The sequence below is a fragment of the Cebus imitator genome, unplaced genomic scaffold, assembly GCF_001604975.1.
Source record: "Cebus imitator isolate Cc_AM_T3 unplaced genomic scaffold, Cebus_imitator-1.0 Scaffold0, whole genome shotgun sequence".
NCBI lineage: Eukaryota > Metazoa > Chordata > Mammalia > Primates > Cebidae > Cebus > Cebus imitator.
The window spans coordinates 14905818-14933636 of record NW_016107315.1 but is presented as its reverse complement, the minus strand read 5'-3'; the positions used below and the strand labels follow the sequence as shown (position 1 = coordinate 14933636).

Here is a 27819-nt window from a genome sequence, read left to right as displayed (position 1 = left end):
CAAAGCACTCACAGTCGTGGTTAACAGAAGTTAACAATAATTCACCAAACAATTGAAGGTGAATTCAGTGTGGTGAATTCAGCCATCAACAGTCTTTGGCTGAAAGAAATACTGTTAGAAAAAGGAAAATTACACTGGTATGAATTTCTTTGGTGAATTCTCCTCATGCAAACCTGCCTTTCATTATTTAATGCCCTAGCCTTACTAAGAACATGGAATGAGATACAGACTACGGTTCTGAATTTTAAATATTGCTCTATGACTTTCTAGCTCCTGGCAGAAATAGATTCTGCACCTGTAACAAGGTCAAAATGAGTTGAGAGCAGAGCACGAGCTGTCTTGATGCTTCAGCTAACCTGGATGCACATACCCTGCTTTGATGGAAAGCTTCCTTCTACTGCTGTTTGATATCTGGAAAAGAGAGGCATTAAAAGGGTATAGCTGGGGGCTGGGCGCAGTGGCTCGCACCTGTAATCCCAGCACTTTGGGAGGCCAAGACAGGTGGATTATCTGAGGTCAGGAATTTGAGACCAGACTGGCCAACATGGTAAAACCCCATCCAACTAAAAATATAAAAATTAGCCAGGGATAGTGGCAGGTGCCTGTAATCCCAGCTGCTCAGGAGGCTGAGGCAAGACAATCGCTTGAACCCAGGAGGGGGAGGTTGCAGTGAGCTGAGATCGCACCACTGCACTCCAGCCTGGGCAACAAAAGCGAAACTCCATCTCAAAAATAAATAAAATAAAATAAAACAGAACAGCTGGGGAGGAGGCAAATATCCCAAAAGAAAATGCATACAGGAACACAAAACAGGGAAATAAAATAGGGTGAGAGCAGAGATTGAGATGGGTAAAGAAAAACAATGAAAAAAAATGAAAAGTGACGGAAAAAGACCTCTTGCAAGAATTGACCCAAAAAGCAGTAAGAGAGGGCAAAGGGAGACTAGAAAAGAAAGAACTCCAAATTGGGAATTGTTTCCCTCTGTTTCTTCCCCTGGACACTGACAAAACCATTGATCAACATAACTTAGCACAGAATACAACACAAAAGTGACCATCATCGACAGAAATGAGGTGTGCAGGGAAGACAGGAACCCGCAGCCTCTTGACACTGACCAGCATGCCACGCCGCCGGAAACCCATCATGCACAGGCGGCACTTGAACGTGAAGCTGTCGTAGTCTGTGGACGTGATGCGAGGCTTGAACGTCTTGGAGCGGCTGATGCGGTCAGCTTTCTTGGCCTCCCTCTCGGGATTATGCATCCTCTGCATGTGTTCCCGTAGCTTGTCTTTTCGCTATTTAGAGAGAATTTTTTAAAACGGGGTAGACATGGGGGTAGAAAAATTTTAACTGAAGGGATAATTTTAAAAATCAATAGAAATTAGCAGTCACCACAAGCCTCCAACAGACATCTGAGTTGCTGGAACACTAGGACATGGGAAGACATGTTAAAAGTGGCTGGGAGTTACTCTGTTCACTAGCAAATATGTACATTCCAATAAGCCTTGGTTTAAAATGACCATTAAATAGGAAAGATACATACTAACTTTTGAGAATAAAGACTGCACTTACGTAGAGAAGATTAAAGAGAACATGGAATAAGTCTGGTATAAAAGAACTAAAGACAAATTGATAATGAATAATAGGTAGCACCAGATTTTGGAAGCCACGTGTAGGCCGGATGCGGTGGCTCACGCCTGTAATCCCAGCACATTCGGAGGCAGAGGCGGGCAGATCACCTGAGGTCAGGAGTTTGAGACCAGCCTGGCCAACATGGCAAAACCCTATCTCTACTAAAAATACAAAAATTAGCTGGGTGTGGTGACGGGTACCTGTAATCCCTGCTACTTAGGAGGCTGACAGAGCAAGGCTCTGTCTAGAAAAAAGAAAAAAGCCATGTGTATACTCAATTCCCACACATTTTAGCAAATATATTTTTCTAAATCCCAAAAGAATTTAAGAATCTCCTATCTTGTGGATTTAGAACCTCTCACCTTACAGAATTAGAAGTTTAAGTAAACAAATCCATTGTTTACTATGGATGGAGCATGGAGCCCAGAGCTCAGCTCCTGGTTTCACTATCTAGTGATACATGCTCACGTGAGTCCATGGAGAGAGTCAGACAGAGCCCATCCCGAATAAAAACAAAGTGCCAGCTCCCTGATCCAGTGAGGCTTTCTGCTCTAGGACACATGAATAAACTGTTATTAGTCCCATAAAGATTCTGGGCCTTTCTACAAATCCAGTTCTTCCCACCTTTTGGCACAGGGACTTTTTTAAGGACTTCCTTTTTCAGCACGCTTACTCAACGAATATTCCTTGAGTGCCTACCAAGTATCAAGGAGCAGGCTAAGGGCCGAGCTCCAGTGCCAGGCTTCCCTCCCTCTTCTGCTACAATGCATGCGATCCAACTCCTCTTTCTTCCTATCCCACCTGCCTTCATTTCTGGAAAGCCCAGGAGGGAATGTTCAGAGCTTCGTAGACTACAGTGGGATTTGGATTAAGGACACTGCCAAATGACACTATCTTTCTTTAGTGTAGACACAGCAATGAAACATTGTTGCGTTGCCACTTTTTTTTCCTTTTCCTCTTCCTCCTCCTCCAATCCTCCCAAATTTCCACTTTTTTCCAAGCCTCAACATCCACTAGTTCCCCCATCTATTCCCTTTAAACAACCAGTTTACCTTAACTGAATCACCACATAAATTGCAAAGCCTAATTCAAATATCACACTATGCCATGCACATCGTGACAAGCACACGTGTTGGATGCCAAATCTCCATGAGGTCTTTCCATCCTAACATCCCCCAAACCAAATCTGCTATCTGCCCCCGCTCCTTCTGCCGAAGTCATGCTTTTTGGTACCAGTGGTGTTCCCAAACATCCAGCCTCTCAAGTGGCAAATCTCCATTCCTTGCTGTCCACCCTTCCCCCTTTCATCCAAGTGCAAGGTCTTGTCAGCCTCCCACAACGCCTGTCTTGAACATGGCCCCTCTTCTCCACACCCACTGCCTCTGCCTGAATTAGCCCAGCTCTGAAACGCCTAGGGCTCACTTCCTGGTAAGTCTAATTACTTAGCACAGTGTGCTGGCTTAACTTGCTTCCCTGGCTTCCTCTTGCCACTGCCTCCATCACTCTCCCTCTCCCCATCTCCTGATCATGGCATTGCCACATCCCTGCTGCTCCCTCTGCTTGAGATGCCGATATCCCTCCCTCGCTCCTCACCTTTCCCTTTCCCTAGCTGGCAAACTCTTTCCCACCCATGAGTAGATTCAAAAGTGTCACTGTATCTATGACATCTCCCCTACACCTGAAATCAGTGAAACCCTCTCACAGCACTTTATTCTTTTCTCTATGCTAGTGTGAGCTCCCTAAAGTCACAAAGTCCCACCTTGACTTTAATGCTGCCCTCATGGAGCTTACACTTAGCAGGACGGGCAATTGTGATACACAAATGCTATGACAAAGTCACCAGGAAAAGCCCTGTGGGAATTCATGGGAGAAGCAGCACTTAATCCAGGGATCAGGAAATGCCACATATGAAGTGACATTAGCCAGGTGAAGGGATACAACAGTTTGAAAGTACGTTTCAAGTCAGGAGCGGGAGGGAGAACAAGTACAAAGGCCCAAGGAGAGAGAGTATGCCACATGGGTGAGGCTATGTAGTTCAGGCAGGTCACCCCGAGTGCACAGGGAGGCGGGAGCCAGAGAGGCTGGCAGGAGGCAGATCTTGTAGCATTTTAGAAGTAACAAGAACTTCGGGATTTATTTGCATGACGAGCTATTAAAGAGTTTTTTGGAAAGGACGTGGCATCAGAGCTGTTCTCCAGAAAAACTACTCTGATTCTAGTTTGAAAATATGCTAGGAAGGTAGGTGGTAGTGGTTTTGTGCTGTGTCAACTTGGCTAAGAGGAACTACATTTGAAGAGAATCTCCTTCCCAGCATGGTTCCGAGTTGGGAGTTAGCCAAAGAGAAACTCACACCAGCCTGGAAGGTGGAAAGGAAGCAGCCCTGTGCTGCTCTAGATGGTGGCAAGTAGAAGTACCCGTGGGTCCCTACTTTTCCTCTCTTTCCCACCCAGCCACCAGCTGTCTTCTTTACTGCCAGCCCTGCTGGCCAGCTCTGCATCTGCCACCAGATGCAGTGACATGGTCTTCCACAAACTCCACCAGCTCTCCTTCCTGCACCCCCCTGCAGGTGGAGGTGCCTGGTTCCCAGAGTCCCAAGTAAGTTTCCATTTGACCACCCAGACCAATGCTTCTGTGGGCATACTGCCGAGTTCCAGCCTCCCAGCTTCTCCCTTCTGACCCTCATTTTTCCATCTTCTATAATTAAGTTCTTAGTCCTATAAGAAAATCATCTTCTGTAACACTCATAGTGGTTCTGCTTCTCTGATTGAACTGTGATGAATACACTGGGTGAAAGTAAGGGAGAAAATGAAAGCAAGTAGAGACATTAAAAAAAAATTCCAAGGTGTTAAAATATGATATCTGGCACAAAATGAAAAATCAAAAAAATATTGGCTGGATGGGATGGATGGATGGCCAAACAGTACCACAAAACAGGAATCTTTTTAGATACATATATATATATGTATTTTTTAATTTAAGAATAGAAAAATCCCAGACCTATTTATGCTTTTCACATTGGAGTTCTCTACAGAATTCTAAATTGTGCTACTATATATTAAAAGCCATTAGATTATATTCTGTAATACACTTAACCATAAAGCAAGTTCTCAAAATTCTATTTCTCTTGAATTTCTTTCCATTTGTTATAAATATACCCTTAATTTTCCTCTCCTGAATCCATTTGATTCTTTTCCAATTTCCATGAGAGTGTGACCTACAATCACATTCAGCAGAATGTCTTCCAATGACATTTTGCAGAATCACCTGATTTTCCAATGAAGCATATTGCATTGTTTTTACATTTATTTATTTAACTCTTATTTTTGGGTCCCCTGCAGGGTTTTGCTTGACTTCTTTTAAGTTCCAGGTGGGTTACTGACACTTATTACATTTTACTTTAATCTTTGAGGTCATTAACATTCTCCAAAGTAGTCTAAGCCTTCTCAGCATTCTTCAGATTTCCCTGTATCAGATCAGAGTCCTGCTGCCTGCGAGCCTCAATTACTGGTTCTTACCCAGTGCTCAATAAAAACCTCTTGATCTGAATGGTAAGTAAAGATATTGGTCTGTTAGTAAATCTCAATAGCAATTTAGTTATAATGCCATTATACATTTGGATTCTTTTAGGAGATGCATTTTTACTCTACTTGTTTGGGGATTTGAATTAACTGTCTGGAGGAATTAAGTAAATTTCCCCCCTTAATTTTATAACTAAGTCAAACACAAGGCCCAAAGTGCACTCAGGTCCAGTTTATCAGAACTGGGTGATAAACTGATGAAATGAACAGGCATTTACCCTCAGCTTGCGATAATTCCAGCGGCCACGAGAACCACCTTGGGCTGTGTCTTCCTGTCATACCTTAAATTGCTTCCCACAGGTGGAACACAGGAAGTCTTTGCGGTCCGAATGCCGGAGCATGTGGAGTCGCAGTTTGTCCGGGCGACAGAAGGCCTTGTCGCACTCTGTGCACTGGTAGATCTTTTCGGAGTGGAAGCTGCGCACATGTTTTTTCACCTGGTAGTAAAAACCATGGAAAAACTCAGGGGACACAGGCACCAAAGGAAATGACCAAAGGCAGCTTGTCAACGCTAGAGGGAGCCAAATGCATTACCATGGGTTTTCATCAACCCCGAGGAGGAATCCAATCAGATGTGATAATTGGCCTCAATAACACATACTGTCCCTGTCACAAAGAAACAAAACAAGTAGCCAGAAAGCCTTAGAAATCCTAACCTCCCAGAGGACTTGAAACGTGGGAGACAGAGTGCTTGCTTGGTCAAACCCTGATCACTTGCAACCCATTTTTCAAAGATAAAAAGTAAAAGTTCCTTTGGGCTTAAATGAATCTTGCTAAAAAGGATCTATAGGAAGACAAAAACCAATTCTTCCTTACTTTTCTCCGTCTTTAATCTGCATAGAAGCAATTTAGCCCCTTTTGATCCTTTTACATCTTCTTATAAGATAAAGTTCTGAAGAATTAAAGACATACATGAATGAGAGGATACAGAAGGCATTACGGGTTTATGAGAGCAATATGACGCTGGTGTCATTTCTCAACTAGGACTTAATTCCCTTACTTTTAGATAAATAAAGGAATAGGGCTTCTGAACTCTCCTAGCCACATATATCCAATGAAGAAGAGCTGAGGATGGAAGCTAAGTAGTGAGTCCTAGCAAACTATTCCCATAAGACAGTTTGCTTCACTATTTTTGGAGTTTCTTTTGCCATTAAATTATGCCTTAAAGCAACCTTTCTCCTAGTTTGTGCAAAGTGAGAAAATTTCCAAGCCTCTCAACATGAGCAGAACTAAAATTAAATCCTAGTCTTCTTTTCCTTTGGTAATTGAAAAAGAGTATTTTTACAAAATACTTCATTATTCACTGACTAGCATAGGAAAATCTTATCACTTAAAGTCCAAATGAAATTATGACTATTCTGAAATTTATCTTCATCCATTTTGCTCCAACAAAGAATATACTACAGGGGAGAAGGCGGTCATTGCTTGATACAAAAGTATGTTATATACCAACTTTCTCTTTGTTTCCTTCCAAAATGGATGGCCTTGGTAAAGCAAGACAGGAAACCACAGTAGTAGGGAGGAGAATTTCCCAGCCTCAGAAATGGGAGTATGTCTTCTACAGGCTCTGTATATCTTATAATAGATATTGATAAAGATTATTAAAGACTTTTTAAAAATTATAACAGATCTGGGTGTTTATTACCTGTAACATAACTTAAACACTTCAATGTCAATGTCTGATCTGGACAATTAAGGGTCATAGTAATCTTTTGTTTACAAAGGTAGTTTGATTGAAGAAATATTGTTCTCAATTGTAAAGTTGTTTCAAAGAAGGGATGAAAAGGCAGGTGCTAGGCAGTCTCAGTGTTCCAAAAATCGAAGTTTCTTTTACCGAAAGAAGGAAGCAGACAGGAATCTCAGTAGTAGACACTCACCTGGATAAAATCTGGGAACCGTTTCTTACAAGTTGGGCAGGTGAAGTAGCCATCATTAATATGAATGGCCACATGATCTTTCAACAAATCAAGGCGGTCAAAGGATTCTGGGCAAAAAATGCAAGAGTAAGTCTTCTGGTCTGAGTGGAGCTTCATGTGGCTCTCCAAGGATGCGCTGCTGATGAAGCCCTTGTTACAGAGATCACAGGTCAATGGGCAGTTCCCCTCCCGCCCATGGAAACGCAAGTGCTGGTCCAGTTTGTCCTTTTCCCGGAAGGCCTTCCCACACTGCAAGCATTTAAAAGGCCGGAAGGACTTCCGAATAAACAGATGCTGAAGAGCTGCATTCTGAAAGACATACACAAATGTGATAATTTAGTGATGAAATCAAGAATGCAAATGGATCACACTTTTACAGAGAAAGAGAGGATGATCTCCTCAATCACAGACTTGCAACCGAAGTTCAACTCTAGGACACACACAGTTGAAGGGAGATGTTTCTGGTGAAGACTGAAAATGAAGCTGTCCTCAAAGGAGTTCCTCTTGAAAAGACGAATTTTTTGTGTGTTTTGTTTTACAACTATGTATGTGGGTTTTCTTTAGAAAGGGTTTAAGTCACACAAAAAAGCATTCCCAATAGAAGACTTGTATAATAAAACAAATCCCACAGTGGAACAGGATGAAAATGGAAGATCTGGAGGAAAAGACTTAGGGTAAGTCACACATGCAAGAACCAGGCTGGAGCAAGTCAGCCAAATGTTATTTGTTGAAATCCGTGAGAAAATGAATTTGAAGCTTGATTAAAATGCTTAGCAAAAAAAGACAATAAATAGAACTAAAGGGTGGTCCTTGCCAGTGTCAGGGTGGAGGAGGAAATGGGTACCAGGTTTCTTTTGGGGGTGATGAAAGTGTTCTGGAATTAGAGAGTGGTGAAGACTGCACAACTTCAGAATGTTCTAAAAACCACTTTAAAGGGTAAGTTTTCTGCCATGAGAATTACAGATCTCAATTCAAGAAAAAGAACGGAAAAGGATTCAGATTTATGTGAATGAGACATGAGCACACATCATAAATGGAATATATGCATTTTATCACTTCCTTCTTAGAAAACAGAAGACAGGGTCCCAGCATAGTTAGTTCTACTGGTTAGAATGCCATGCTAACAAAGTTAAGCCCATCACACTGTTCCCTGCGTAGACCAGGCAGTTCTGCTCTTTGTTTTCAGGCACAGATTGCACTTGTAATGCTGATTAGCCATCTTGTAAATTCATGCAATTGTTATAGGGAATCCAAGTGGGCTAGTATGGGTGCTCAGTGCAAACCCATCACCACCACTGGAAAAACTATGCATGCTCTACTGAGAGCAGATCAACAAAATCATCTCTCACACAGAGAACGCGGAATCAATCTTTCAGTGATGCTTATCATGAAGACTCATTCATAAGTTCCTCAAAACACTGCAGGAAAGTTCTAGATTGCTACAAGGGGGGGAATCTTTCAAGTATATCTGTGAATGGCTGTGCCTATGTAGCTATAAATGAACGGTAACTGAAGGATTAATGGAGATCTTCGTGCATGATTTGTGTAATGAAGAAAGTGCAGTGAACAAAGCTTAAACTCTTCAAATTACTTGTAAGCATCAATTTTTAAACTAAATTTAACGTGAAATCATCATGTGAGGAAAACAAAATAATTATTTTAGATTTAGTGAAATTTCTAGACATAATTTCTGTGTAACAGAAAATTTCTTTCTCAGGGCTTCTCTAACAGGGCTTAGGAGAAAGATTTTTAAGCGGCTACCTACTCACTTATCTTGAGTAGATAAACAGCAATTCTGTTATCTTCTTCAGACAATGGGGCTGCTTCAGGGGATGTATCATACTTTATCCTTTTTTTGTATCCAGATCCCTTAATAAGTTGCTTAGCTTATAGGAAGTCTTCAAAAGTAGTTTGAAAATCAGTGAAATATATTTCATATGAAACTCAAAAGAATTATTTCAAGGATTTTTCTACAGCATCTGCAGAGATTTCTAAGAATAGATCTTTCTTGGTCAGGCATGGTGGCCCACACCTATAATCCCAGCACTTTGGGTAGCTGCGGTGGGCGGATCACCTAAGATCAGAAGTTCGAGACCAGTCTGGCCAACATGGTAAAACCCCATCTCTACAAAAAATACAAAAATTAGCCAGGCATGGTGGCAGGCACTTGTGACCCCAGGGCAGTAATCCTAGCTACTTGGGAGGCTGAGGCAGGAGAATCGCTTGAACCCAGGAGGTGGAGGTTGCAGTGAGACTCTGTCTCCAAAGTAATAATAATAGGTTTTTCTAAAATCAGCCATAGGGCTTGCTTTCATTTCTGTGCACAGTTCAGCAGCCACCTCATCTTTTTACTCTGTCTGGATACTAATTTTACATCAAAGCTTTACTATTTTGTCTAACTTTAAACTTTATGGAAATATTGCAGATGAACCAATGCTATTCGGAGGTTCAGAGATGCAAGATTTAAAGCACTTTTGCCACGTAGAAATCTTTTCCTTTATCCAAGTTCAGTGAAGTGTCCAAGGACAGACATAATGCACATTGATTGTGGTCCCACTGAGGACGCCATTTCTCCTTGGGTGCCAAAATCCAGAACTCAGTTTTGTTTTGGTCCATTATGCTAATCAGTCTTCTGTCATTTCTGATTAGTGTGAGTACCTTCAGACAGTTGATTTAAACTGAGCCACCACCTGGCTCCACTTTCTTGGTTCTACTGACAAACCTTACCATCTTTTCAATTTCCATGGAGCCCTGAACATTGTATTCAAGAACTAGACCGTATTTCTCTGATCTAATGATACGAATGGGATCGTCACATTACAAGGTTGTAAAAGTGCTGAAACGGTTCCCACCCCTTGACCCACTGGCAGGCCAGTTCTGTTCTAAGGTGTCTTCTGTACATCAGAGGCACCACCTGTACTCATTTCTAGAAAAAATTACGAAAAATGTCAGAGAAAGCACACAGATCCACTCTAGTTCTTCTGCTCCCTGAGTTCGTCAGGCAACCCACCACACTATACATATATATCAGCTACTCTAGGGACACCAAAATCATATTGTTGCTAAGTTCTGTGATTTGGGATTCAACTCACACTGCAATGAATTCTGAGACAACAGATTACTTGTGGACAAAGATCATAAAATGTTTCTAAAGCTTAGGGGATTTTTGTTTGTTTGCTTTCTAGAGATGGAGTCTTGCTCCGTCGCCCAGGCTGGAGTGCTGTGGCATGATCATAGCTAACTGCAGCCTCGACCTCCCGGACTCAAGCAACCCTCCCACCTCAGCCACCAGGGTAGCAGGGACTTGTAAGTACATACCACCACGCCTGACTAAAATGTTCCTAAAGTTTGAAATTAATAGCTACAAGAAACTAAATTACTGATCAATTTTCATACTATTTTAATTCTGACACAAAAAGGAAATCAATCATCTTTCTTGATTTGGGGTTTGGGGGGCTTTTTTGAGACAGGGCCTCACTCCATCACCCAGGCTGGAGTACAGTGGCGTAATCACAGCTCACTGCAGCCTCAACTTTCCAGGTTCAGAGCAGCTGGGACTACACGTGTGTGCCACCATGTCCAGCTAATTTTTTGTATGTTTTTAGTAGAGACAGGGTTTCACTACATTGCCCAGGTTGGTCTTGAACTCCTGGGCTCAAGCAATCCACCTTCCTCAGCCCCTCAAAGTGCTGAGATTACAGGCATGAGCCACTGTGCCTGGCAGTTTTGGGGTCTTTTAACCCACTTTCCTTTGGACAATTTTCTGCCCACTTTCAAAGCCTTTGGTTGGCCAGCCCTGCTCAACACAGCTTACTCTGCACCATCGTTCCACTGCACCCGTGCTACGGCCAGGCTCATGTCTACACTGTCCCGAACCACGGCAAGAACCTCCTGTGTCTGGGCCTCTGATCCCATGGCTGCCATTCTCTGTAACAGTCTACCTTCCTCCTCTCTCCTTTTCATGGGCTAGTCTAAGTCTTACCTCATCATGAATTATCCTGACTCCTCTATTTTACTTCGACCTTTCACTCTTCCAATTTATACTTTTACAATGAACACCTAACTGTCAACTCCCCTACATGAGTATTGATTCCCTATTTAGACTGTAAGCTCAAGTGAAAATTCTATTGTGTACCCAGCACAGTGGCCAAATATACAGTTAGACCTCAACATCACTGCATAAGTCATTCCAGTGCTTTCAGCGCTGCAAGGGACCTTGGAGATCACTTAGTCCTACCCTTCATTTTGTATATGAGGAACCTGCAGCCCACAATGTATTCACTGATCTACTTTCAAATAAAGTATCATTATCCATTAATTTTCATTTACTGTAGCAACCAAATTGTGGTTTCCACCAGGATTTAGTAAGTACAGGTTGCAAAGAACAGCAGGTCAGGCAAACACTTAAGTAACATTCTGTTATGTGAAACACAGGAAACAAACCTACCTGCAGCTCCAACTGAGCAGGCAGCATTAGAGGAGAGAAAAATAGTTACATTACCAATTGGATTGGAAGACTTCCCTTCAGTTGGTCATTACCAATCTGGATAGAAAAGATGAAAAAATACATAGCCCTACTTTTTAGAATGTGTGAGAGAAAAAAAACCAAACTAGCTCAACTAAGACTGACCTCCAAAAGCCAGAGACATATGGCTTTTGCTTTGACACAAGGAACCTTGTACCAAAACCAGTAACCCTGCTCATTCAAGAATGCATGTACAATTACGGCTGGGCTGTGTTTGTGCATCCACAACTTCACTGCATGTGTGGGCTTTGGTTTGTTTTTAAAAAAAAAAAAAAAAAAAAAAAATCTAGCAAGCATTTCTCTGGACTTAGTAAAAAAATCAAAATGGCCAAAGCAGAAATATAGTAATTAAGCACGAGAAAGAAGTGCAGATCAGGAACCAAAGGGGAATGATGGATGGGAAGATACTAATTCATAGCTTTTTTTCCTGGCCTATATTTCTGTATGTTGATTATACCCTTGTGAAATAACATACAGTGAGTTGAGAGTTTTATATGTTTCGATACAGGGCCCTCATAAATGCTGTTTAGCCTCAGAGTTCTTAGAGCCCTTCAAAGCTATCATATGGCAACAAACGTTTAAATGTGTTTTTACATGAAGGCATGGACTAGACTATTTTTCAAGGTCCCTTCTAGCCTACAGGCAAATAAGAAGACCAAGAGAAACATATGCTGAAATGATCACACATGTAGAAATTGTAAAGCCTGGGAAGTTACAAAATGTCTCTTTCATCTACTGGAAAGTACCAGTAAGTCTTTATGCACTCAGCTGCCACAAACATGGGTTTTAAGTCATTGTTTTTTATCAGCGCAGACACTCATCCCACAAAGCCATATTGTTTTCCACACAAATCCCCTGCAGTTCCTAACTCAGACTCAAATGCTATTTGTGAAATAACAAAACACATCTGAATTGCAAGTCATGAAAGCTCTGCAGCCGCATGGTCTGAGGCCAAGACACAGGTCAAGTGACTGGGACACTGACTAACTCTCGAACTGACAGCTTTGGCTCAAGCTATCCTCAGGTGTGTGAATTGTACCTGCCATCTCAACTTGGACACAGGTCACTTTACAGTGATGAGTAATGACATTTGCCATTCTCCCCTGGGAAGCAGTAGATAAGCAAATTTAGTTACCCAAAATTAACTTGAGAACTATGATTAGGCACAAATTAGCCTGGTTTAAAATGCAAATGATTATTATAACTAAATGTACTTATTTCTCCAGTTCCAATCTGTGAATTGAGGGATGCAGAGAGCTAGTCCAGGAGCTGCCAACCTCCAGGTCTCTGTGTCATTACTAAATGGGTCGAATCTAGGACCAGCCATGCCAGCCTGCCACAGGACACAGAGACATTGAGAAATAGTGAATACCTTCTTTCAAAATAAGGGGATTGCACATGTGACGGGCTAGATGCAAGATTTCAGAGTGGAAGGTGAATAGCTTGGAAAACCACCGGAAAGCTGGTGGTGAGAGGAAGATCACTGGCTGGCACAAGGAGCTGCCGGCTTTCCCCACTTACTCGGATGCGCTTGGCTCTGCGCATGTCATCGGCCGTCAGCGTGCTCTGGGTGGGCACCATGCTCTCTTCGTGCTGCGGCTGCAGATGCAGGGTGTGAGTTTCTGGTTCATGTTCCAGGGGAGACTGGGTTTCTTGTGGCAGCTGAGGGATTGGGATAGTGGTCTGTTCTGGTTGATCCAGCCCATTCAAAGTGGCTGGTTCAGCCTCATCAAATTGCTCCTTTGTGGGAAAATGTAGCAAGTCCTGAAATTTGCAATAAGCAGGAATAGAGATCAGTGCTGGAGGGTCTGTCGGCTCAGATTTAGAATTGCTGCTTATTTCGGAATGACTAGATTCATAATACTCAGAAAAAATTATTCTCCCTCTGGGAAAGTTAATTAGGTAACTATGCACAGAAGGCAAAGCAGCAGAGATTCCAGAGCACTTAACAAAGACAAGACTGTGATATGACTTTTCTGGAATATCAATAATTTTAATAGTTTAATTAAACAAAGTCCACCTCTACTAACTCTGGTCAATTTCAAATCTTTAGGGCAGCAAAGTTGGGTTTTTGTGGTAGGTAACCCTTGGTAATACACTTTTCTGCCATTCTCCAATCATACTTTAATTAACAGGCAGCAAGGTCTGATATGAAAGGTCTACAAACGTTGGGAAGGTCTCTGTATTTACGTCTCGTCAGGGATCTGGCGAGTCCTCCACACAAGCATCTGAGGAGGGTCCCTTCCCGTCCCCCGGTACCTGTGTCCCATCATCACTCTTTCCCCCATTTTCGCTGGTGATTTCCAGGCGGATAAATTTTGGAGGACGCCCCGGTCGTCGACCTGGACCAAATCGCCTCTTGCCTCGTCCCCTTCCTCTGCCTCTTGTTCTGGGGACAAGAGATTGGGTTATAGGTTGTCATGGTTACATAATACTCCATAACAAATCATGACCTGAATGATCCTTACTAACCCCAGATTTTGATGCCTCTCACCTTATTACTTTCCAGGATTTTCTTCAATGGAAACAACTGTTTTACTAATACACACTTTCTGAACGTCTCATCCTTGCCCTTTATTACAGCTTAAAGATATATCTTCAATTATTGTGAAGAAAAGAGCTATAAAAATTCAAAGCACTGACAATATTTTGCTTCTGAAATGATGTGAAAAAGGCAGACAGGATAGAACATGCTAAGCCTTACAGTGCATTCCCAGGAGATGTCATCTGAGACAAGCATGCCATTATTTCTCTTCTCCCCTAGCCTCGCCTCATATTCCTTCCAAGAAATGTAGCCAAATTCAAACAACTTTCTTGTTTTACTACAAGTTTCTGGAAGGTCAGAACAAATTTCTAATTCAATTGTTTCATAGCATGCCTAGTAAACATCAATTAAATTTTATATTCCCCTTAATGGTTTTTTTTTTCTTTCTGAGGCTAGGTCTTGTTCTGCTACCCAGGCTGAAGTACAATGATGTAATCATGGCTTACTGCAGCCTCAACCACCGGGCTTAAGCGATTGTCTCACCTCAACATCCCAGGTAGCTGGGACTACAGGCATGTACCACCACGCCCGGGTAATTTTGTTTAATTTTTTGTAGAGACAGGGTTTCGCCATGTTGCCCAGGCTGGTCCACAACACAAGCAATGCTCCTTCTTGGGCCTCCCAAAGTGCTGGGATAGAGGCATGAGCCACCATGCCTGGCATGAATTGCTAACAAACATCAATTACTTAACAAAAGTGGCTCACGCCTGTAATCCCAGCATTTTGGGAGGCTGAGGCAGGTGGATCATGAGGTCGAGAGATCGAGACCATCCTGGCCAACATGGTGAAACCCTGTCTCTACTAAAATTACAAAAATTAGCTGGGCATGGTGGCGCACACCTGTAGTTCCAGCTACTCGGGAGGCTGAAGCAGGAGAATCACTTGAACCCAGGAGGCAGAGATTGCAGTAAGCCAAGATTACGCCACTGCCCTACAGCCTGGTGACAGAGTGAGACTCTGTCTCAAAAAAAAAAAAAAGGCTCAAAAAGTAGGTTATGGAAGCTTCTTTTAGAAGATATGTATGTGGGAAGCTTACAATGTCAATCAGATCAAAATTTTATTCTTCCACTCATCTATTTAATAATTTAACAAATACTATATATTTTTTCCAGGAACTTTTAAAAGACTTTCCATGTTGGAAAATTCTGAACCTAGGTTAATGTAGAAAATAGTACGATGAGCCCAATGTACCCATAACCCAATTCCAACATTTTTCAACCCATGGCCAATCTTTTCCATCTGTACCCATACCACCTGCCCACACACATACCCAGTAGATGATTTTGAAGCAAATCCCAGATATCTTTTCATCTCTAGATATTTTGGCATGTCTCTCTGACTCATAAGGACTCTTTACATGTATATGACCATAATGCCATTATTACCTAAGAAATACCTGAAAGTTGCTGAGTATTATTATACCTAGTCAAAGTTCAAATCTTCCTAGTTGTCCCAAGTTTCTCTTAACAGTTAGCTAACAAATGTATTATCTACTACGTGTCACATACTATGCTGGCACTAAGGACATCAGATTACATGCAACAGATTTTACCCTCAGGGGTCTAGTAGAGGAAGCTGGCACTAGTAGAGGAAGCTGGCATATAAGCCAAAAATTACAATATAAAAACTGCTACAATAGAGCCACGAACAGAGTTTTAGAGATACCCAGGAGAGAGTGACTCAAATCTCACTGTGTCCACCCTCCTTAGACATTCATCCCTGTGGTCACATCGTAGACCCTGTCACCCTTGTCTCTTCATGACAATCCCGTGCACTGCCCACTCGGACACTACCCTGGCTCTGTAGTTCACTCCTAGTCCCTGCACTCTGCAACCCTTCAGCCATGCAAGCGTCTCCAATCCAATCCTTCTGGCACTTCTGTGCAGCCCTGAGTCGCCTTGAGTTCTCTCCCCTTCTTCCACAGCATACACTTTGAGGTCCCCCATTGTCCCCCTTGTGTGGGCTCTCAATTCCCGTCCACGGCTGTTCTGTTTTCTGGATGTGTGTTAGAAGCACTTGGCAAAGCCACAATGCTGTGTAATCCAATTCCCTGCCCGCTCTGCACTGGCACCCCTGCAGCTGTATGAAGCTGGAGAACAATGCACAGCCATGCTAGTGGGCTCACTTTCATTTCATAACCATGAACTCCAAGTGGGCACTCAATATAGCATGCCATTGTATGGCACTTCCCTACGACATTCACTTTCCCACTTACCTAGCTACCATCTCACAAATCTCCTCTCTTTCCAAACCCTGGAAAAACTGGCAACCCTATACGTCCCCTGGCATGACCCTATCCCACACCACCCTCGTTCCTCCCCCAAACTGTTGTGATAGCTGCTAACGGGCCTCCTTGTCTCCACTCTTACTCCAATATAAGCTAGAGGTAATTTTATCCAGGTGTTATTTTTATCCAAAATGGTTTTCAAAAAATACAATGAGCATCACAATACTCTCTGACGAAAACCCTCTAAAGACCTCTCATCACACTTAGAATAAAATATAAATTCCCTACCATTTCCCACAAGGCCCTACCTGATCTGGCCCCTGCCCACTTCATCCTATATAATTCTCCCCTCATCTGTCTTTTTTATATAGTGGAATTAAATATATGACTTAGTTTGATTAAGTAATTGCACTGCTGCAGAAAGTCTGAAAATCAAAGATGCAGATTATTTTGAAGATTATTTGCTATCTCAAAATGTCCTATTTCAGAATCTCCAATTAAGGGAGATTTATCTAAAGTGAAAGGACATCCCATTGCTGGGTATTGGTTATGCTGGAAAAGGTGGGTAATGGTAAATAAGGATCAGAGGGGAAAGGACATGACAGGTAACGCCCTTCCCTCAGGAGCCCACCTGGTTGCTTACCTACACATGACACTCAGAGACACTCACTAGCTAGTGGACAATACAGAAATGATTCTGAACCTTAAAAAACTCAGTCTGTGAGCCTTTCTCCTTCATACATACCTGCTAAACACATCTAGTTTCTCATCATGAGAATTGAGGTGCTGTTGTAGCTGCTCCGAGCTTATAAATCGGCGGTTACATTCATAACAGGGCCAATTCTTCTCTTGCTCTCGAAGAACTACAGTCACAGGAGAGAAATCATAAGGGCTGATGATCAACAGACACCGACAAAACTCAAATGCCTGCGATCCCCACCATTCTTATTTTGTCGCAGCCCAAAGGGTTCATGATTGTACAGTATCTGCTATTTGCATTACTGTTTTGTTATCAAATCGAAAGCTAAAATTTGGCAGAGTTGGTTTTTAGGATCTTATTTTCTAATGCATCCGTGCAAGACATCAAAGGAACAAATATCCTCACATCACCCTCTCACAGCCCTCAACACACACACATGACCTCACCACATCACCCTCTCACAGCCCACAACACACACACATGACCTCACCACATCACCCTCTCACAGCCCACAACACACACACATGACCTCACCACACTGAAAACACGAAAGATGTTGCAAACATCTGTATTCAGATAACCTAGCGATTCAGAACACAGTATTATCATCTGAGGGTGTATTTTAGCACAAATAACTTAAAAGTCAATGCCCCGCATAATGACTTTAGCAAAATGTTCAGAAGTATCCACTAAACTGAATATAGGCATACTCCATGACCCAGCAACTCCACTCCTAGATACGCACCAACAGAAATGTGCACATACGTTCACTAAAAGACATGTAAGAATGGTCACAGCAGCACTCTTCAAAATAGCCAAAAACTAGAAATGATCTTATTGTGTAATAAAGAATCTGGCTGGTCTTTGTCCCCTGTTGGTAACCTTTAAGTCACTGGAATTTCCTGAGTAATAGGAGTGTCTTTGTTATTCATGGTGCCCCATCCCATAAGCACACCCAAATTTATTCTAATGAGATGCTTCAGAGTGGGGACAGGCCATGTAGGGAAGCTCAGCCATGGAATTAGAAATGTGGGGCTTGGAGCCAGGGGTTATCAGCCTGACCTCATGGAAGAAGGGGGAGGTGGGGAAGCTGGCAATCAAGCTTGATCACCTGGCCAATGATTAGATCAGTCTCACCTATGTAATGGACCCTGAAGCTCAGGTGAGCCTCTACGGTTGGGAATCATACATCAATGTGCCAGGAGGGTAGCACGTCCTGAGGACATTCTGGGATCTCCCAGACCTCACCTTATGCATTTCTTCATTTGGCTCGCCCTAATATATAAAAACCATATATTTTTGTATATTACATATCTATTTATATATTATAATAAACAAAAGGATTTATTATATCCTTTGTAACAAAATGGCCATCCTTAAAAACAGGGCTTTTCCAAGTTCTACGAGTCCTTCTTGTGAATTATCAAACCTGAGGAGCTACTGGGAACCTCCTAACTTGTAGCCAGTTGGGCCGGGGCTTGGGAGCCCCAGAGCCTGCAGCTGGTGTCCGAAGTTAGGGGTGTCTTGCAGATGACTGCCCTGAACCTGTGAAACTTGATCTAACTCTGGAGAGTTAGTGACAGAAGTGCATTTCACAACCAAATCTACAACATAATGGATAAATCACTTGTTTTACATTCATATACTCGAATACCAAATAACAATGAGAATGAATAAATTATAATTATATACACTGATGTGGATGAATCTCATAAATACCATGTTGAGTAAAAGATACCCAGGCACCAAAAGGGTACATGTCACATAATTCTATTATGCACAATTTGATAATAAGCATATCTTATGTGTGGTGCTGGAAGTCAGGAGAGAGTTTACACTTGGGAGTGAGTAGGAATTACAAGGCAGCACAAAGAAACTTCTGGGGCACAGTAATGCTGTTTCTTGATCTGGGTGCAGGTTACATGGGTGTGTTTGTTTTGGGAAAATTTACGCTGTATACTTATGATGTGTGCAGCTTTCTGCATGTAGATTATACTTCAGTGACATTTGTATTAAAAAGAAAGTCAATGCCTGTCTTGGTATATCCTCAGAGATGATAAAATCTGGATAGGAATTGTCCTCTAATCTAGGTTCTAATTTGGTATTTGGAAGTTTTCATTATATTAAATATTATTTTCCAGCACAGATGAAAGAAATGTAAATATGTCATTGTAATTTGACCCTGAATTAGATGGAGATGTGTGTCTCTAAGAAACCTACTGGAATAGCTTGTGAAATATATTGAGACAAAACAATTAGAGTTTCATAAAGATGTGATGATATACAATTTAGAATTCATACAGAAAATGTAAAACATAAACATCTAACCACCTTTCCTTTCTTCCTCAGAAATGTCATGAATTTTCTGGTTCACGAACTCAGCATAGGATGCGGCGTACCACACCTGCAAGAAGCAAGTATATCATCAAGAACTGGGGACATCACCAGATGTTCTTTGCATGCTTAAATTATTTCCCCTGCTTACAGGAAACAATTCAGGCTTTTCCACAGCCCATTAACAAAGAAAAAAAAAGATCATGCTGTGAGCTCCTCTTGCAATACCTTTCCAGCAGATCAGTCAGGAAGTTCATTTGCCAAGACACACTGCATGGTTTTTCTTTTTCAGAAAATGGTTACTAGAATTATAATCATCGTCTCTTCATCTAAATAAAACAGCCTCCTCTGATTTCTTATCTATATTTAAACACCGGTTTTTACAGGGTTGTAGCTATAGTGGCTGCCACCAAACAGCCCTTATTGGGAGCACCAGTGACAACTTCAAAGACAACCACCTTCTCCCGCCCACCCAGTGGCTACTTCTGCTCACTCTGTTTGCCTCTTTTTCTTTCTCCCTAACTTCTAAATATTGGTGTGCCTCAAAGCTTAGTCCGAGTGTAGGGCCTTTTTATTTTGACCTCCAGTGACCACATCCACTATGCTAATGACTCCCAAATTAATATCTCTATCCCAGACTCTCTCTGTTCCCTCTGAGTGTGTTCAACTAGATATTTTGTATGTCTCACAAACAGATCAAACTTACCATGTCCAGAATGGAATTCTCAATTCTTTCCAACTCACACTCCCACCCATCTTCCCCATCTTGATGAATATCTTCCACCCAGCTGCTCAGATTTGAAACCTGAAAGGTGCCTTTGATTTCTCTGCTTGCTTCTATATACCTTTAGCAAGGACTGCTGCTCCAGTCCTTGCTAAAGAGATGTTCTCCATCTCTGCTTTTGCCACCCTGATACATGCCAAGACCGTTTCTTGCCTGGATAAACACCTGGCCTTCTGACTAGCATCTCCTTTTCTCTGAAATCTACACAGGAGCTAGAGTGGTCTCCTTAAATCCCAGTTGCCCTAACTGGATCATTACACATCATATAAAAGGCATCAAAATATCACATGTATCCCAAAATATGTACAACTAATATGTATCAATAAAAAGAATACACAATCAGATCTTGTCATGCAGGCAATGGCTTCTCATCTCATAGTAAACCTGAAATGCTTGATGATAATCTCCAAAGGGCTCCATGATCTCCCCAACTTGGAAAAGCAACCTCAGCCCTTATCAGTCTCCCTGACCCACGCTTCAGTCAACGGAGCCTGCTTTCAGCTGTTCGAACATGCCAAGCGCTTCCCTACCCCAAGCCTTCAGCTCTGCTGTTTCACCTCCACAAGTCCTGGGCTCTTTGCCCTTACCCCTGCCCTGACTCCTGTGCTGGCCCCATTCCATAGTTCTCAGCCTCAATACTGCCTCATCAGCAAAGCCTTCCCTAACCATCACATCAAAATCGGTCCCTTTCTTGTTACCTGCTCTTTCTGCACCAACTGTTTCCTTCATGGAACTTATCCCATGAGATATTAATTATTTGTATCTTTACATCTTTCTGTCCATTTCTGCTCTAGAATACAGGTTCTCAGAACACAGGGAGCTAGTCTGTGTTTTCTAGGGTCTCAAACATAGTAGGAGTTCAATATATCAATTGCTAAATTAATTAATCAAATATAATTGTTATGGGATATTTTTTAATATATATGGAAACATTCATAAAGACAGTTTACCATGGAATAATCGTCTACATAGTCTGTATTCTATAATTTAACTACGCCCCTGTACTTGTACTTTTAGATGGATTATCATTTTACTATCACAAATTATACCCTAATCTATCCATTCCAGGGTATATTTTTAAATATTTTAGCATGTCAGAAGTCAGGACATGCCTCACACTCTAAGGTCTTTTGTAGTCATGGCCACAGTGGAGCTCTTGCTACCTGCTCACTGCTCCTGCACAAACCAGACCAAGCTCTTTGTACTGTTCTCACCCCGTTCAGTTATGAGCCCACTGACACCCCATCAGTGAACACTTGCCAAGCAACGCAAAGGCCAAAAAGATTTGCCATTTCCCTCAGAACAAACACAAGAAATCTGAAAGCCATGCAAGGCTGGCATGCGTCCTGCAGGGCTTCTCAGTAAGGCATCAGCAGTCAGAAACTTCCTACAGACTTGATCCAAAGCCTCTCCAGTTCCGAGGATACGTGATTCAATTGAGGAAAAAGACACAGATGGGTTCAGACAAATGGGAAAGCATCATATCAAAACTTGCAGGCAGGTGATCAGTGGCTCGGGGAAAACATCCCAGGAGCAATAGCAGAACACTTATTTTAAAAATATTGCAGCTGCATCCACGCTCTCAATAGCCCAGAAGATGACAGCACACAAAACAGCACAAACATCCATGATCAAGTCAAACAGTGATGCAGGAAAAAGAAGTCAGACTCTGCACACAAAGCGGTTTATACCGCAACTAATTTATTTTGCTTCAGTGGGCCTTTTTATGAATGCACAAGTATGATGCAATTTTAAAATTAAGTCAAAATCAGTCTAAAATAGCTCCTTCTAACCATTTTTTATTTTTAAACAGTACTATAATTTAATAGGTAGCATTTTTTTCTTAATGGTGCATAAAATAATAGTGCATCCTAAAGTCATTGGTATCTTAGGGTTTGTAAAATGCAGTAGTCTAGTTCTGTCTTCTTTTGTAACTATTTCCTCTGCTTAACTTTCAAGGATTAGATTTACTCAGCCAAGAACATTTTTGCTATATACTTCCAGAAATATTTTATGAAATAATGCAATTCTACAATTAACATTCCTATTTTTAAAAAACATTCATTGTACTGTATCCATTTATTTTTGCTAACTTAATGTAAATAGTAGCTCATAGTTATTTTGAGGGGTTTTTAAATGGTTAATGTTGAAAATTTTAAGTTAAGTTCCAGGGTACACATGCAGGATGTACAGCTTACATAGGTAAACATGTGCCATGGTGATTTGCTGGACCCATCATCTAGGTATTAAGCCCAGAATGCATTCGCTCTTTTTTCTGTTTTTAAACATTTTCGTACTATTTGTTTCCTCCTCCAGATAAAGTCAATTCCTGACATTTTTTCATTTGTACATCTGGTGTAGTGACGTCTGTCAGTTTTCATAGCTGAACCTTTTCATGTGTATTACAAATATTTCCCCCATTCTGTTGTTTCCTTTTTGTTTTACGGTTGTTCATTACCCTGAACTATTATATTCATATTTGTTTCTGTCCATCTTCATAGTCCCATCTCCTGGTTTAAAAGGAAAGATCTCCCCTTCACAGTTAAAAAAATTCACCTCAGCTTTTTTTTTCTAATCAGGAATTTATTGGAATACATGGTATGAGATACAAATCTCCTTTTGCATATTTTCTTCAGGGTTTATGGATTCTCTAGCTGATGGTTTCAAAAACAGAGGTTTTGCACAAAATCCAGGATTTTGAAAAAAATCCAGGATTCTTTCTCCCTCAAGAGAGGTATCCATTTCTAATGTGTACCATATGGAGGCACTGTGCAATTCAATGTTCATGTACTTGCTTATATGATCATTTCTTACCTATTTTTCATTTATATCAGGAAGCTAAAGAGTATTTTGATCCCCTCTTTTGGCATGTTCTTTATATAAGCTTTATTTTAAAAAAGGAATTTTCATTCAGAATCATAGCAAAATTTTATTATGTCATCAAGAATTACTGTTTAGATAAATTTCAATAGTTATTACCCAAAAATATATTTCTGAAATGCACATATAATTCTGAGTAAAATATTCATATAATGAAAAAATTGTTGCTCATACGGCTGAACATCTTGCCTATACATCTAAAAATCAGTTTCCCAACTATGCAGTGTGTAAATGAAGTTAACCAACATCTTTAATCACTCCGCCACAGAACCAGATACGTTCCTGTCAATGGTGTGACTCACAATTTTTTGATGTAACGATAGCACGACAGTGAAACACCTTCAGTAGAAATCTTCTGCGTGCCCATACAACCATTCTGCTTTTCACTTTCAGTACAGTATTCAATAAATTACATGGGATAGTCAACACTTTATTATAAAATAGGCACTGTATTAATTTTGCCCAACTGTAGGCTAATGCAAGTGTTCTCATCACATTTAAGGCAGGCGAGGCTGAGGTATGATGTTCGTAGGTTGAGTGTAGTAAGTACACTTTCAGTTTACAATATTTTCCGTTTGCAATGAGGCTTTTTGGGATATAACTCCATCACAGGTAGAGAAGCATCTAGACCGGTCTGCTCCCCAAAACAACTACCTCCTTACCCCACAGACCTACTGCTTTCACGTAGGCTTTTTTTTTTTTTTGAGATGGAGTCTGGCTGGACACCATCTCCTGGTTCAAGCAGTTCTCCTGCCTCAGCCTCATGAGTAGCTGGGATTACACGCACCTGCCACACCCAGCTAATTTTTGTATTTTTAGTAGAGATGGGTTTTTGTCATGTTGAACAGGCTGGTCTTGAACTCTGGACCTGAAGTGATCCACCCGCCTGGGCCTTCCAAGGTGCTGGGATTACATGCATGAGGCACCATGCACGGCCTTACATAGGCCCTTTGATAAGCATAAAAGCCACATACTTATCATTCTATTTACAGGATTATGTAGTGTACCACGTGTACACTACACGGTAGCTACTCAAAAAGTATGTGAATAACCAGGAAATGCCTTTTTTTTTTTTAACAATCCCACTTTAAAGAAATAAAATTGCAAAAAGCCCTAAAAAATCACTCTTGCTAGCAAATAGCAGCAGGATCTGGCAGCACTGTACCTTCAGTTCCTGCTTGGGCTCCACATTTTTTATGGTTGTATAATACACATGGTGGCCATACTGGTAAGCCACAAGGTTCTGCTCCAGGTGATTCTGGGCTGGCCGTACAAACATCATCCAGTTACAAAGCGTCTCATCAGACAACTCGAACCACAGGTCTTCATGCAAATCCCTGTCTTTTCTGTCCCCTTTATCAAGAGAAACCTGCAGAAAAAAATTAAAAGGCCACACCAAAAACAAAACAAAACCTTCAATATGAGACGCATTTTGTAATGTCACAGTACACGAAGTATTGCTCCTAAAATTAACCATACATCCTGGCTCTTCTCTTTGTATCTGGAAAAATCCTGGACCTATAACTTATAACTTGCCAAATGCCAAAGGGAAAAGATACTTTCTAAAGCCTCACCTGTAAGAAAATTGCCTGGCAAAATGTAAAAGTTAATCTAATTGCGTAGCTTTAGTTAATATTTCACAAAACGAACATGACAAAAAATGCTACAAGTATGCCAGAAAATGCAAGCAAAATACTCTCTAGTTCATTACAATTTGCCTCCTGTTGGGGTTTCACTGCATTCATTTATAATAGGCAGCCCAGGGATAGGAATTTCTCTTTACAAAGTAATATTCTTGCATGGAGATTTTGAGAACTCAAAGAAAACCTCCCCATGACAGCAGCTGATTTGTCAAAAAACACATCCCAAATATTCACCCCTTCCCACTGCCCTTTCCTAGTTCTCTGGAACCATTATCTAAAAAGCGGACAGCAGAGAGGGCTGGACAGAAGCAAAGGGGTCAGTTGTAAACAGATGAATATAAACATACTTCACCACACAAGAAGCTATTCTTTAACCCGAGTCTGTAGGTCAGACTTGTTTCAAAACTGGAAAGTGGTTTTCTCGAAAACACTACTAGCACATAGCAGATTACATTAAGTCTACATAATTCTCTTTGCATTTCAGTCAAAATTTTTTTAAATAAAGAAAGCAAGCTCCTGTTATGGGCTAAACTGTGCCTTCCTCAAAATCCATGGTGAAGCCCTAACCCCCAGTACCTCAGACTGTGACTGCATTTGGAGACGGGACTTTTAAAGGGGTAATTAATTTAAAATGAGGTCATTAGAGCGGGCCCTAATCCAACAGGACTGGTCCTTATAAGAAGAAAAGATGGGCCAGGCGAGGTGGCTCACGCCTGTAATCCCAGCACTTTGAGAGGCCAAGGCAGGAGAATCACTTGAGCTCAGGAGTTTAAGACCAACCTGGGCAACATAGCAAGACCCTCTCTCCATAAAAAATACAAAAATTAGCCGGGCGCAGTGGCTCTTGCCTGTAATCCTAGTACTTTGGGAGGCCGAGGCGGACAGATCACGAGGTCAAGTGATAGAGACCATCCTGGCCAACATGGTAAAATCCCATCTCTACTAACAATACAAAAATTAGCTGGGTATGGTGGCATGTGCCGGTAGTCCCAGCTACTCGGGAAGCTGAGGCAGGAGAACTGCTTGGACCCAGAAGGCAGAGGTTGCAGTGAACCAAGAGAGCGCCATTGCACTCCAGCCTGGCGACAGAGCAAGACTACATCTCAAAAAAATACAAAAATCATAAATAAGTAAATAAATAAGAAGGGGAGATTAGGACATGGACACACACAAGCACTGAGGAATGACCCTGTGAGGACACAGTGAGAAGGTGGCTTTCTTCAAGCCAAGGAGAGAGACCTCAGAAAGAATCAACCCTGCCAACGCCATGATCTCAAACTTCCAGAATCCAGAACAGTGAGAAAACAAATGTCTATTGTTTCAGCCTCCTGGCCTGTGGTATTTTACTATGTCAGCCCTAGAAAACTACTGTAGCCCCTAAGAGCTACCCCTCTCCGAATAATTCATGCAACACTTTCAGGGAATAAAACTGCAATGTCCATCTTATTAGTGAGTTTCCATTTAACCAAGTTAAGATAAAAAGAATACTAGCAAACGATTGCCAAGAAACAGAAATAAGGGATCCAGTAGACAATGCCGTGCTCCCTGAAACACTGCTGAAGAACAGGAGTAAAGTGTGATAAAGCATAAATTACCTTGAGGTGAATGTAACAGTCTTTCAGCTCCGAGCCCCTGACGAGAGGCCCCTCCACGGGCCCAAACTGGGTGCGCTTGGGGATGCGCCGCTTGGAGAACACCCCGCCCAGAAACCTGTCTATGTAGAGCACCAGGGGGAGGCTCGCCCTCGCACGGGTGAGCACCGGCCGGTTGGGGATCGGGTGCAAGGGGCCGTGCTTCGGGCACACTGAAGAATGCGCGTTATTACACTCCTCACACCCTGCAAAAGAGAGAGAGTCTTGAAGAAAAGTCCTATTCCTCAGCATGACTTGATGTGAGGCAAAAAATTCTGACCTGAAAAATCCCCAAGTCTATGTTTTCAAGCCAAAATTCAATTAACTCCTCATGGCACTACTCACTCAATGGTAGACCAGTAAAAGTCCTGTAATTCTCCTCTAAAATCAGGCAGAATTTGCTTATGCCTGCCAAAAACAATTTGCAGGCCATGACTTACTTCTCTGCCGGAGAGTACTTTGAATAGTGACCACTAAATTTACAAATCAATTACAACATGTCTGAAGAGTAAAAACAGCTTCTCAGGCTAAATGTTGCACTATCAGAGGAGACAAAATTGGTGAATTTTATAGTATGCAGATTATCTCAATAAAACTATTCAGGGGCCAGGGAGGAACCCGGACAATAGTGTTGAATCAATTTTTTCAAAGGGAGTTGCAGAAGTCTATCTCAGCCTGTATAACTCAAACAGAAAACGGGTTGTGCAGTCTGAAAGTTCAGTGAGTACTGATTAGATAACGTTAAAAGGAACAAATCCCCTTCCCTCATTCACTGGGATGACACAACTAGCTTAGCCCTGAAAAGATGGACATTTTCAGATCATTCCAAGAGCACTCAGTTTGCACCGGTCCGGCCACACACACTGCCTCTTTGCCAGGAGCACCCATCTGTAAGCAAACTGCCAGAATGAGACAGGTACAGCCCCAAAACGGAGAAGAGCAAATGAACCACACAGAGCCCACGCCCACGACCCTTAACACACTTAACATGCTTTACCCTACTCTGGCTACATGGTGACCTGGTTTAGCAAACAGGTATTTTTAATTTCTACAATTCTCAAATAACAGAGCTGTGTTGTATTATTTTTAAAATAAAGTGATTTTCTGTGCATTTGACTTAGGAGCTGCCTTGAAAATGTATTAATTTGGCCGGGCAAAGTGGCTCAGCCTGTACTCCCAGCACTTTGGGAGGCTGAGGCAGGCAGATCGCTTGAGGTCTGGAATTCGAGACCAGTCTGGCCAACACAGTGATACCCCGTCTCTACTAAAAATACAAAAATAATAAGCTGGGCGTGGTGGTATACACCTGTAGTCCCAACTACTCCACTCTGCAGGCTAAGGCATGAGAACTGATTGGACCTGGGAGGCAGAGGGCTGCAATGAGCTGAGCTTGTGCCACTGCACTCCAGCCTGGGAGACAGAAC

General features: G+C 41.8%; 1 protein-coding gene across 7 annotated transcripts in view; it reads right to left on the bottom strand.

Annotated features, from left to right (window-relative positions):
- Positions 1 to 27819, bottom strand: part of PRDM10 (PR/SET domain 10) — a 100884-nt gene that overhangs the window by 13382 nt on the left and 59683 nt on the right. For 3 of the 7 annotated variants that reach the window (XR_005198976.1, XM_017523643.2, XM_037736087.1), the window contains exons 6-15: positions 26360 to 26601; positions 24287 to 24490; positions 19455 to 19527; positions 17169 to 17286; positions 13911 to 14040; positions 13173 to 13415; positions 11574 to 11585; positions 7088 to 7435; positions 5492 to 5647; positions 1116 to 1295 (exon numbers count right to left, since the gene is read on the bottom strand). Coding sequence is in view for 6 of the 7 variants with exons in the window: in XM_017523643.2 (XP_017379132.1) it covers positions 1116 to 1295; positions 5492 to 5647; positions 7088 to 7435; positions 11574 to 11585; positions 13173 to 13415; positions 13911 to 14040; positions 17169 to 17286; positions 19455 to 19527; positions 24287 to 24490; positions 26360 to 26601 (1706 nt within the window). In the remaining variant the exon portion in view is untranslated. The remainder of the gene's footprint in view (positions 1 to 1115; positions 1296 to 5491; positions 5648 to 7087; positions 7436 to 11573; positions 11586 to 13172; positions 13416 to 13910; positions 14041 to 17168; positions 17287 to 19454; positions 19528 to 24286; positions 24491 to 26359; positions 26602 to 27819) is intronic. The other 4 variants (XM_017523706.2, XM_037736089.1, XM_017523773.2 and 1 more) reach the window with 2 other exon arrangements.